This window comes from Agelaius phoeniceus, chromosome 1 (assembly GCF_051311805.1).
Source record: "Agelaius phoeniceus isolate bAgePho1 chromosome 1, bAgePho1.hap1, whole genome shotgun sequence".
Lineage (NCBI taxonomy): Eukaryota > Metazoa > Chordata > Aves > Passeriformes > Icteridae > Agelaius > Agelaius phoeniceus.
Genome location: NC_135265.1, coordinates 137,721,336 through 137,734,499, shown reverse-complemented (window position 1 = coordinate 137,734,499; position 13,164 = coordinate 137,721,336). Strand labels below are relative to the sequence as shown.

The 13,164-nt window shown below is 42.3% G+C and overlaps 1 protein-coding gene across 3 annotated transcripts in view; it reads left to right on the top strand.

The window, feature by feature from the left end:
* The window catches only part of COLEC10 (collectin subfamily member 10), a 29,263-nt gene extending 17,780 nt beyond the window's left edge, over positions 1 to 11,483 (top strand). For 2 of the 3 annotated variants that reach the window (XM_077188413.1, XM_054641031.2), the window contains one exon: positions 387 to 11,483. In XM_077188413.1, the coding sequence (XP_077044528.1) occupies positions 387 to 778 (392 nt within the window). In that variant the 3' untranslated portion in view covers positions 779 to 11,483. The remainder of the gene's footprint in view (positions 1 to 386) is intronic. The other variant, XM_077188405.1, reaches the window with a different exon arrangement.
* Positions 11,484 to 13,164: the final 1,681 nt, after the last annotated feature.

Sequence of the window (13,164 nt, the reverse complement as noted above, 5' to 3'; positions counted from 1 at the left end):
CCCTAGGCACTCTTTCATAATCTGTATTCAAGAACATGCAAAGCAATAGGGCGATCCAGAATTAGACATTGCGATTTGACAATTTAGCATGCCTTAAGCTGATTCCTAGACTAGGCATCCAGGAAAGAAAACTGAAGTGTCACAGGAGACATGACAATCAGGACTGAGTAGTTCTTGTCCTAATGTGTGCTAAGAGCTTGACAATCCCATTAGTCACATCAATCTCTGATCATGTCCTCATCGTTCATCATAAATACAGTGGTGGGAATACTTTTCCTCCTTCCCTTTTATTAATTCTAATGTAAAAATCATCTTATTGCCATATTGGAATAGAATAACCTTCAGCATCTGTTGACATGCCGTTAAGCAATTTTTCTTCTTCAAAGTTATAGCAGGTATCAGAGAGACAGATGAGAAATTCTATTACATTGTGAAAGAAGAGAAGAATTACAGAGAAGCCTTGATCCACTGCAGGGACAGAGGAGGATCACTGGCCATGCCTAAAGATGAGGCAACCAATGCCTTGCTTGCTGACTACATCTCCAGCAGTGGCCTGTTCCGAGCCTTCATTGGGCTGAATGACATGGAAAGAGAAGGACAGTTTGTGTATGCAGACAACAGCCCACTGCAGAACTACAGTAACTGGAAGCAAGGGGAGCCTCATGACCCAGCTGGTCACGAGGACTGTGTGGAAATGCTCAGCACAGGAGAATGGAATGACTCTGAGTGCCAAGTCACCATCTACTTCGTCTGTGAATTCCTCAAGAAGAGGAAATAAAAGTGCCAGAGAATGTGCCTGGCACCTCCTGTACATACAATAACCCATCTTCATTTATTTACGGTAGGGAGAGCAAATCAGGGATAGGAAACCAGGGACAGGGCTCAATCCAGCCTTCACATCACTGGGCTAAGCAAGAGTAACTGCTGTTTAGTCATCAGTGACCGTAGAGTCAGCACAGGTCTGCAGGGGGCATCCAGCCAGCTGTGAATTTTCATTTCATTTCTACATGCATCTTAGGGCTGGAATGTCTGTGTGTAATTTAGGGGTAAATTTAGAGCATGAAGAAGTGAATATAATTTCACCAGTTCCAGAAATAGTAAAATCATTGGTATTTGAGTACTGATGTGGTTTGTGAAATCCACAGATGGAAAGAGCGTGACCTTCATTTATCTCTGACTTGCACAGGGAGTCCCAGTAATTTCCCTTATGACTTCAGAGCTCAAAGTAAAGGTTTTAAGTGTCTCTTGAAAAAAATCCTTCTTTTGTTAGAATCATAATTTGAGGTGGAAGGTCATTTGGTTAAATCTTGCATGTAAAGTAGGACCAACTTCAAATTTAGAAGTTGTTATACTATCCTTAATTTGGCCGTGCAATTATAGTGCCTGATAGGCATTTATCTGGTCTTCTGTAAAGCATTTGACATGGTCCCCTACAATAACATTCTCCTTAAATTGGAGAAATGGATTCAATGGGTAGACTATAAGGTGGATAAACAGTTGGTTAGATGGCTGCATCCAGAGGGTGTTGGTCAATGGCTCAGAGTCCCCAATGGACATCAGTGACAAGGAATGTCCCTCAGGGATCTGTAGTGGGACCAGCACTATTTAAATCTTCATTAATGACACAGACAAAGGCATGAAGTGCACCCTCAGCACATTTGCAGATGGCACCAAGCTGGGTGGTGCTTGCAGTTGACACACCTGAAGGATGGGATGCCATTCAGAGGGATCTGGATGCCATGAGGGAAGTGGTCCATGAGAACATTATGAGGTTTAACAAGACCAAGTGCAATGTGCTGCACTTGAGTTGGGGCAACCCCTGGAATCAGTCCAGGTGAGGGATGAACAGATCAAGGGCAGCCCTGCCCAGCAGGACTTGGGGGTGCTGGTGGATGGGAGGCTAGACATGAGCTGGCAATGGCACTCACAGGCCACAAAGCCAAACAGGTCCTGGGCTGCATCCAAAGCCCTGTGATTCTGCCCCTCTACTTTGCTCCAGTGAGGCCCCACCTGCACTGCTGCATCCACCTCTGGGGTCCCCAGCACAGAAAGGCTATGGACCTGTTGGAGCAAGGCTAGAGGAGGCCACCAAGATGATTAGCAGGATGGAGTACCTCTCCTGTGAGGAAATGCTGGGAGATTTGGTTTTGTTCAGCCTGGAGAAAAAAAAAGCTTTGGGGTGAACTAATTACAGCATTCCAGTACCTGAAGGGTGCCTACAAGAAAGATGGAGAGAGAGTTTTTGAGTTTTTACAAGGACATGTAGGGACAGGACAAGGGGGGATGAATAGATTTAAGTTAGATATGAGAAAGAAATTCCATTGTGTAAAGGTGTTGTGCCCAGAGAAATTGGGAATGCCCCTGGAAGCGTTCAAGGCCAGGCTGGATGGAACACTGAGCAACCTGGTCTAGTGGAAAGAGGCCCTGCTCACAGTATGGGGCTTTGAACTAGATGATCTTTAAGGTTCCTTCCAACCCAAACCATTCTATGATTCTATGCAGAAGAGATCTCACTCATCTCTGTTTTCAACTCTCCCATCCATCAGGCTGGCCTGAAATGTGAGGAATTAATTGTACATAGGCATGCAGGCCCACGCAGCTTGTAGGCAACCTAAAAACAGATGGAGTAGTTGTAGTGTCTGAAGTCCCCAAAATCTGTGATAAGCATACAGAAGTCTAGCACAAGAGAACAGTGTAAAGGAAACAACACCATTCCTGTAGGCTGTAAACAGGCACATGTCATATAAGCTATACCATGTGCATTGCTGGTTTAACAAGTGATTCTAGGAACATATTAACTCCCTAACTAAGAAGCCAGTGATGTTTGATGTTTAAGTTAAAATCACCCAAGCCTTTGTAACTCAGGAAGAAGCTATAGAACAGGTTTTATCCCTCAAGAACCCAGATTCAGGTGTGGTTGAACAACTTAGTCATGCAGCTCAGAGGGACTCACTAAAAATGATGAGCACTGAACATGAAGGCTCTGCTGTCACTTCCTGGCTACTTAGATCTCCATGTCACAATGCCCACAAGAATCACATTTTCATATATTTGAGAATACTGACCGAGCTTTTTTTCTTCAAGCTCATCAAGTGCTTAGTCATGGTTTGCCTTTCCTCACAGCAGGAGATGCCAAGAGAAACCTGAGGGTCATTACAATGCAAGTCTGTAGGTTTTCCCTCCCACCTAACACTAAAAATTAAGGAAAGCTATCTGGAAGCTAAGGAGAATGCTAGATGGTCAGCACCACACAGCAACATTCCCTGCAGGTCACTGAGCACCAGGTGCACACAGCCCTCCTCTGGGTATACACAGAGCTGGCCATGCCATGCTAGTAATGCAGAGGGTCAGCTCTGAGTCTCCTTCTCTTGCTGGGTACAGCACTGCAAAGGCAACCAAACAATCATATGTCCTCAACCTCACCCTGAACAGGAAAATTCTCCAAACATTTGCCTGGTTGTTTGACTCCAAGTTCACCTCTGAGCATTGACCAACACAGGAGCTTCCCAGGTGACTCTGTGACTCAGAACCACTCTTGTCTGGTTTCTCTGACACTTGTTCCTCCAGAAAACCTCCTGTTGCTACCAGCAGCAAATTATCTGTGTTGCTACACACCCTCCAGGAAACTATTCAAACCTGTGAATAAAGAGGTGGGACCACATTTCTTTTCATTGCTCCCCTTCTATGCTATGAGACTATTTGGGCAAACAAGTTCATTTTGCATGATGTAACTCAGCCTGAATTGTGCCCTCTCTGGGAATTGATTTTCCTCAAAACTAGGCAGAAATACATTTTTAGGATCTATTGTAATAAGCTCATTAAGCTAAACACTTTGGTTTTAGAAGCATTAATGGGTAATGATTTATCATTTATAATTAATGATTAATTAATTATTTATAATTAATGATCAATTAAAGAAAAAGCTTGTTGAGGAAAGATACCTTTTAGAAGTTCAAGTCCAAGGCTGCTGGCCTCATTCACAGCAAGTCAGTTCCTACCAGTCATGCAGAAGTGGCATAGTAATACCCCTGTGGGTAGGCACAATCACTTCTCCACATTTCATCTTTAGTTCTGACCCAAGAAACCACCAAAAGATGCTTACCAGACTGGAGGTCTGTATTCTGAAACCTTGTGGCCATACTGAGACCACTGGCTGACAAAATTTAGAGGTGTCCTTAATGCTACATCCATCACAGATAGACCATTTTCCTGTTCTTTAGGAGAAAACTCAGAGCTGGGAGAAAGTGGAGCAATGCTTTGCTGCAGGATCAAGCTCTGCATTAGACTAGACCAGCTGCTCTCCAAGTCATTCAAAATCAGTAAATACAAATCTAAATTGAATCTTTAGGGTGTTTTTGGTGACTATGAGTTATGAGTAATCCTGGACCATGCTCCATGTACAGGAAGGAATGACAATCCCAGCCTCTGGCTTCATGGCTGAGTGATGAAGTGAGTGAGAAACTTGTGCTGGATTACTACAATGGAAAGGCTGGGACTGCCCAGTTCTTCCATCCTCATCCTCTACCACCACACCATCATCATCCTTTCTTAAATAGAAAAAAAAAATTAAAAAAACCAACCCTTTTACCCACTTTGTATTATTGGAACATTGGGTAGAGCTACACCAGCTGAAACAAGCAGCCTTGGGATGGCAGTTCCTTTGCTAACTAGAGAAGAGGGACAGCAGATGTGCACAGCAGATGTCCAATGTTCAAGCCAGTCAGGCATAAGTGTGAGCAGGTGCTTGTGCAGCCCATCCTGCAGCACTAGTCCCAGTTAATAAATTCTGCCAAGAAGCTGAACTCACAGGCCAGGCCAAACAAGAAAGCCCATACCAGAGAGGAAACCTGGCAGGCAGGTGCCTGCCCCATGCCTTGTGGACACAGGCTTGAGCCTGAGCTAACTGAAATATTAGAGCCATGTTTTGCAGAAAAAATATGCTTGCTATAATTAAGAATTTGGGCTACATCAAAGGTTTCCACTGCTAGCCAATGGAAATTCACTGTGGTGGGTAAAGTATCTTTTATACATGAGGTGGATGGAGCCAGGAACATAGGAAATGGTGCCTGACTATTCACAATTTATGGTCTGTAAATGTGTGACACCTAAACCATTTTACCCAACACCAGTATTACTTTTTCACATGTTTTTCTTTCCATTATTCCCAGGCCAAATGTTCTTGTTTCAATTTATGCTTGCTGTTTATTGTCTTCCCACCACTTAACTTACCAGTGAGAAGAGCCTGGCTTTGTCTTCTTGAAGACACCCTCAGAGGTGCTGGCAGGCTGCTGTCAGGTACACCTGAAGCCACCTCCTCTCCAGGCTGCATTAATCCAGTTCCTCTATGTCCTCCACATGTGCCTCTGACTCCAGCCATTCTGGGGAGTCTCAGCTAAACCTGGTTCCAATTCCTCCCTGCCTTTCCTGGAGGGGCTCAAAAGGACACAGTGCTAGATGTGGTCTGACAGGAGCTGAGCAGGAGCATAACCCCTTCCCATAAGCTCCTGGCTGTGCTCTCTCCAGGGCACCTTCTTTGCTGCCAGGCACACTCCTGATGCACAGGTGCTGTGTGCTGTCTGCCAGGACTCTCCAGAGCCCTTGCAGGAAAGCCAGCCACCTCCAGCATGTATTGGTGCACAGCCTCAGCATTCCCAGGTGGGAATACTGACAGGAACTTTGCATTTGTTCTTGCTCAATTTCATAAGGTTCCTCTTGGCCCATTCCTCCAGCCTGTCTAGGTTCTTCTGTATGGTAGCACTGCTCCTAGCATATTCACTGTTCCTTCCAATTTGGTATCATCTGCAAATCTGAGGAAAGTGGATTTTATGACCTCCTTGAAGCACCTGGTAAAGAAGCTAAACAGGACTGTTCCAGTCTCTAGATCCCTGTGGCACTCTACTAGGTAAACAGGAAAATGTTGTCTGGGTAGACAACAACACATTCAACCATTCTCCTCTGAGCCAATTCAATGAATTTTTAGCTATACAAACCATAACATCCAACTGGGGAACAAGAATGTTGTTGGGGACAATGTCAAAAGCCTTGCTAAATTTGAGTTAGATGACAGCCACTTCTCTCCCCTCATCCACAAGCCCAGTCATAGAATCATAAATACAATCAGGAAGTCAGACATGATTTACATTTGGTAAATCCATGCTGATTGTTTCCAATCACCTTCTCCTTCGCATGCCCAGAAATGGATCTCCAAGAAGATCCAATCCTTGAAGATGCACAGGGACCTGAGACAGAGTAGAAATTTTCCAGAATAGAAATCTATTTTGATTTAGGTGAATTGTACATCTTTGAGTCTGTGTAGCCTGACTGCAAGGCCTAGGCTCAAGGGAAACTGCTTCAATGAAGGACAGAGATAAGGGGGGGAGACAGAGAGACTGCTGTGAGAGCAGGTCAACCTGACCTAGGAATTCTTTCTGATAAAGAAGACCTAGTGGCAAATGTCAAGCGAAATTCGCAAAAATGAATATGTATGAACCTGTTGTGAAATTGTATGCATATGTATCTGAGAGGGGGATAAAAAGGGACCTGAAGTTCCCAGAGGTACTCATGTCATTTTAGGGGAACGATTCCCACATGTGCCCAGCGCTGTAATGAACAGACCGGCTTTATAACTTGCACAAAAGTTGTGGAGTTTTGATTATCTCTGCAAAACAGACCAAAGCAATGCTGGTTAGTTTAGAGCTCCCCAGATTGTCTTTGGCCTTCCTGAAGAAATGGTGCAACATTTACCTATTACCATGTATTAAGGAACCTTCCATGATCTCCATAACCCTTCTGATGTGATAGAGTGGAACCCTTCTGATGTGATAGAGTGGCCCTGCAGAGACATCTAATCTTGGTTTTTTTGGCACTTGGATGTGGTCTGTCTGCTCCCATGGTGTTTTCTGGTCAAACTCTCTCAAGTAACCCCCAGCTAAACACTCATCCACTGCTGGTAGTTCTCTTTGGACCCTTTCCCTAAGCACAGATGCATGGGATAGTTTGGTGGTAGAGATAGCAAATAAACCTTAGAATGCCTCCATTTTATCAGTGTCTGCTGTCATACATCACCTCCTCCATTCAGCAATGGTTCTGGGTATTCCTTCCTCTGCCTTTTTGTACTTACAAAGCATTGGAAAGTCTTGTTGTGCTTCCCATGTAAGCCTCAACTGCATTTAGGCTTTGTATCACCCAAGGCTACTCCTACAAACTCAGGTAACTCTTCTAAATTATTCCACTGTAGCCTGTCCCTGCTTCCATCTCCTCTACACTACCTTTTCACATTGGAGCTCCACCAAGCTCCCTGTTCAGCCACACCAACCTCCTGACAAAGCTACTTGTAGGTGTGCAGTGAAAACAAGAGCACTGCCTAAGATAGCAAGAATATTTCAGTATGCTTCTCGGACAACCAGGAATTTATCATCTTCTGTGTTCTGAGGAATGTCACTCAGTACAAGTATTATCATCCTGTTCTCCCGAGACTCATAACATATAAAAGGCACAGATATCTATGGTAAATATAATGTTTTAGAAAGTAACTCTAATAAAAATGATCACAGAATCAATATATGCCATTGGAACACATTTTCCTCAAGCATTTCAAACAGTCTCACATGGGCATTCAGCTGATCCATTTCTTTCTTCCTACTTCTTTCATTGCTTTTAATAACTTTTGGGTATGTTTTTTTAAAAAAAAAAACACCTAGAATAATAGATTGCCACATTCTTGACCACAGCCACAAAAATATATATGCATCTCTACGTAGTTTTACATACAGTCTTAAAAAGTACATTGCAATTGTAGTTCAGCTGGCTGAAATGGTTATTGAGATGCAATTTGACACCATGTGTGATGACAAAAACAGTAAATGTGTCACAGAGAGAGGGATTAACATGGTTATTTGGAAAGCATTGCTCTAGATTGTCTTGATTTAATAGGTTTTCATGGGTACAGAAGCCATAAATTGCTATTTCTTTTTTTCCCTCCTTCTTATTTGTTAAAGTCATACATAAACTCCTCAACATGGAGAAAAAAGAATTAGCAAGATCAACGTAGTAGCTTAATCTGTGTTTCTTTTATGCTTTTGTGTCAAGGGAGAACAGCGAATTGTAAAAGAATTTCTGCCTCCCTGCAGTGTGCAGTGTGCCCAGCTCTGGGCCCCACCCACTCCTGGCCTGGAGAGGTTGCTCCATGCAGATCTTTCAACATAGGGAGGAAACGTTTCCATTGATTTTTAGGTGGGTGGGACCAGGAACTCCCATCACTCCATTCTGCAGGCAGCAGCAGCCTGCTGAAGCACAGTGGCTGATACACAGAGCTGTCTGTGCCTGGCCAGTGTGGGAATGTGTGCATTTTGAGTTCTGAGTCCCCAGGGCCCTTAGTGCTGTACCCCAGCATCTCCAGTGCCACAGCTGGGCTTAAATCCCACTGAGGTCCTGTGCTTAATCAGACCTGCAGATGCTGGGGGAGTCAAGGAACTGAAGCTTCTCACTGGTATGAGGCAGTACATCATGGATGCATCTGCAGAGCCACGACCTCAAATGATGCAATTTCATTACATGTCCTCTTTTTTGTCACATTTTTCTTTACTTAAGTGTTTTGCAAAACAAATATAACTTTTAAAAAGTAGCCATATGTCTATCATTACTTTGGTTTTATTGATGGTGTCATAGTTCAAACCTAAAGAGTCCTAAAAGGTATAAGTAATATCTTTTGGAAAGCTGATTTCAGTGATGAATCCCCTGCTCATTTTTTTTTTCTTTTACTAGATACTGCAAGTTTTTCTGTCTTGTTAACCTCTCAGCAGTAAATTGTCTAGCAAGAGATGCTAATTTTCCCAACTTCATACCACAGAAGTCTAGTTTCCCACAACATTCCCAGAGTGCATGGAACACTCTGCTATGTGGAGGGTGGAAGGAGTCACAGTGATGATCAGTCAGTCAGTAGAAGATTCAGTAAAACATTGCAGAAAAATGTGAATACGGAGTTGGCAGATGCTTAACATGTGAGCTGATGGATTTATTTCCCACTGTGAGCTAATTTTTAGGTCTTCAAAAGGCTTTAAAGTTTGTCAGAGAAAATCTAAAATGTTGTCAGTTGGTCCAACAAGAAATTTCAATTCAATAGCTCAGGAATACCAGAGCTTTCTGCAAGTCCATGTTTGCAGGAGAGAGAGAACTTTCTCAGGACCTGAAGAAGCAGAAATACATTTTCTGCAAAACCAAGGACAAAGCAGACACAAGTGATTCCTATGATCTATATCCAGATACCTACTAAAGTACAAAACAAATAGTCCATCAAATGATGCTATTGCTTTCCTGTTTGTAGTGGAGGGTCTGGCCAGGTAACTGGAGATACACACAGGCACTTGCTCAGCTGAATCCCAGGCTGGTTTCTTTTTGTGCAACAGAAACTCCAAAAGACTTTGTGTGAGGTTAAGCACTCCTTTTTGAGTATAGCTAGATGTAGAGATGTATGAACACATTAGTCCTGTACAACAAATTATATTTTCAAGTACCCCATAAACACTAACTACACAGCAATTATACTATCCTATTAGTAAAGTAATGCACAGAATACTGACCTATTTATTCTTTTGCTATTATGTAAAATTAATGAGCTGTATTTTTGACCACTGATTTATCCTGCTTCCAAATACCTGTGGATTAAAATTTAAGCTACTTAAATAGCTCCACAAAACTATGGGTAGGCAGCAAAAGGCAAGGCTATTCAAGTATTTGAAATGCACTGCTACAGACTGTAAATACTCTGAAGGATATGTGAACATAAAGTGCCATTCCAAATCAAATTCCAGGGTAGAAAAATAATTTTGTTTAAATGTGTAGGTAGTCTACTTAAATTTTGTTTGGTTTTATTCTTTAATTACTGCCTTGTAAATAAATTACAAAACTTACCTGGTAGCCAATTCACCATCCACTTCTCGCCCCTCATCCAGCACATCTGAGAACAATGTGCAAGTCCACTGTCAGGAGTTGCTCACTGTAGTGGATGAACACACTCTCTACATAGGAGAAGCATGTGCACAACCATGTCCATCCTGAAATATGTCAGGAAACAAAGCACAAAGCCAGACACTAATGAACACAAGAAATCATCGTAACTGTGAATGAAACAAAATATTCACGTGTGAATGAAATAAAATATTAATGTGGTTGTCATGTTAAAAATCGTGGAGGGAAAGTGAGATAGTTTTTAACTTATTTTTCATATTCTAAACCACATCTTAGCAGAGTTTGACTCAACATGAGGATAGCACAAACCACCTCACCTTCCTTGATAGTGCAGAAGCTAAACCTGCCAGCAGAACCACAGATTGTTTTCTATCCAGAAATTGCATACATGCTGCATGTAACACTTATTTCTTCATGAAGGACGTCAGGCCAAAAGGAATGCAGTTTAACTGGTTTAGGATTTATGAAAGAAAGAAAAGAAAAAAAAAACAAACCTCAAACCTGTTTGCTTTCCTGTGAATTAAAACCTACTTGATCAAATACTTATACTTACAAAAACATTGTGAAAGAATCTGAGGTGAGGTTCAATAGGAACTAAATTGCTGGGATAGGCCTGCAGAAATATATTCACAGTAATTCCCTGAAATAAAGATATTGTTCTCATGTGTTATGTTAATTTCTGATGTAGCTTCAGGACTTGATGGCTCAGAAAGAGTTACTGTGTGGAACTTGCCATCACTATCAGGACTGGCTTTCAGAGGATCTGAGCCCTTAAGCAGGCAGCATTTCTCAATCTGACATAAGAAAATCAAGCATTAGAAGGAAGGCTCATGTTCTGTAAGGGGCATCCGGCTCCTGAAAATACCTGACTGTCCCACAAGAGTTTATCATTGCAGAGGACAAGCAAACTCAAAATCTAAAGTTCAAGGTTAGGGAGCATGTATTTGTGCTTACTCAAAGTTAAAAAAAAAAAACAAAACCAAGAGAGACCAGTGCTGATCTATCATGAATCATTCATGTCAGTTGAGACCCTTGGAGTCCTCCAGGATATAAAATGCTGTAAACTTCACTCAAGAAAATTACACTGCAGGTACCAATATCCCTAAAATCACCTATACATAAGAACAACAACACAACTCTTTATGAACAATTTCAGTTTTATAACTAAATCAATATTATTTCAATACAAACAAACAACTGTGATCATTTCATTTTTCCCTTTAATTAATATGGAAACAGTAACACAGTGTCTAAAGATGCAGAAGCACAGCTCAGACCACCTGAAGGTTTCTAGAAGCTGTATCAGCATTTCTTATCTGAAAGAAAAATCCCAATTTCCATCTATCATTTAAAAGAGTAAAAATGTCCATGTACTGTGCATTCCATAAAGAAGCTAGAATGTGGCAGTGTATCTGACTCATAAGTTTTGTGTTTATTTTTGAACTGAAATTGATTAATTTTGTGAACACCAGAGGCACTTGGATGCTTGGAGACAGTTTTGAAATGATGCATAGTCAGTAAAAAGATTATAGGTCTGCCAGTGATTCAGTAGCTGAAGAGCTCCCTCTCAGCCTTATAGTTACTGTAAGTAACAAGAGATGTCTTTAGAATAAGACCCTGCTGTTTTAAGCTAACTGAAACTAACTAAAAATATAGAAGTAACTTATAATTCCCTTAAAGATGCCTATATGTACATTCAAAGAGCTCTTCACCATCCTACTAACAGTCATCAGGTAAGTCCTAATTATGTGTATACATGGTAACACTGATAAATCCTTTTTATTTCAAATAAATAATCTCAGAGTGCTTTGAAATCTATAAACTCAGTCCTTTTGCAGCTGCATTTTTATGCCATTTCAAACCACTACAGTGATTTTTTATACAATCATATTTTAATGTCTCCATGCTTCTGCTTCCTGAATTTAGTCATCACAAAATAAAGCCACCATTGTCTTTTGCCTAATTATCCTTTGCCTTTTATTGGATTTTTAGCCAGGAATTTGCTCAATAAAACAAACAGTCCCCAAAAGGCAAACAAACTGCAACTGAAGAAAAAAGTGACTTCCTGAAGCACTGATAGTTCATGAAAGCAATGGATACCTACTGCTGCCCAATGAGAGATAAGATCAGAGGCCAACACATTGTGAGCAAAGGTTACTGCATCAAGTCTTGAGTGCTGCCAGAGTGAGAAGAGGCCCATGGTACCAGCAGTACCAATGGCACAGGTCTGTGCTGCATCCTGCAATGGCAGCGCTTGGCACATCCTCTCTCCTTCAGCCCCTCTGCAACCAGCTGAACTGGTCCTCTTTTATACCATGAAGCTGGAAAGGGACAGGAAAATGAATGCATTGCTGCTGTGCAGTCTATCCCCTGTTTTCCCTGGGCAATTCTGTCATAAACAACCAGTGCTATTTACTCATTCCTCATCTCTAACAATATCATGCTCCCAGTTTGTACCTCAGAGACTTTCACACTCTCTTCTGAGGACAATCCATGCAAATCATTTTTCCTGCTGGCTCACCTATGCCAAGAGCAGAACACTGACTTCTTGAGACATTTTCCCATTAGGTAACCTGGCCTCGCTCTACCATGTCCCTCTCTACCCCCCTTCCTGCACCATCTCAGGTCAGGATCTTCCTCTATGCTATGATGAGATTCTGCATTTTTACCTTTGCTGAAGCCTCACACATCTAGAAGGAATTTCTCAAAGTAAATAAAACAAAAATTGGCCCTTAGCACCCTATACTGTATTGCTAGAGAACAGCAGTGCCACCAAGTCAAAAATGAAGTGCTGGTAAGCTCAGGAACATGGAAACAATGTTATGAGAACAGGTGAGGGACCTCAGCCTGACCTCCCTAACACCAGTTTACTCCAGGAGGGTCCCTGGCTCCACACCAGCCTCCAGCTGTGTGGTGCCTGTGTGAATGGAGCCTCAAACACCCCTAACCAGCCAGCAAAGGATTGCCTGCTTCAAAGGGTACCCTGAGAGCCAAAGCAGACAGGTCAGTGCCTTCCATCCCACAGCTCTGGGCACAAAAGACACTGCTGCAGGGAGAGGCCATGTCCAAAGTAGCACCACAGCCTTATGAGCCAGCCAGAAAACACAGCAGAGAGCAGCTCTGAGACTGCTTGAAGCTGCCCCAGGGACTGGTTTGCTAACCAGCCATCCCTGGCACCGGTGGACCAAACAGGTGGCA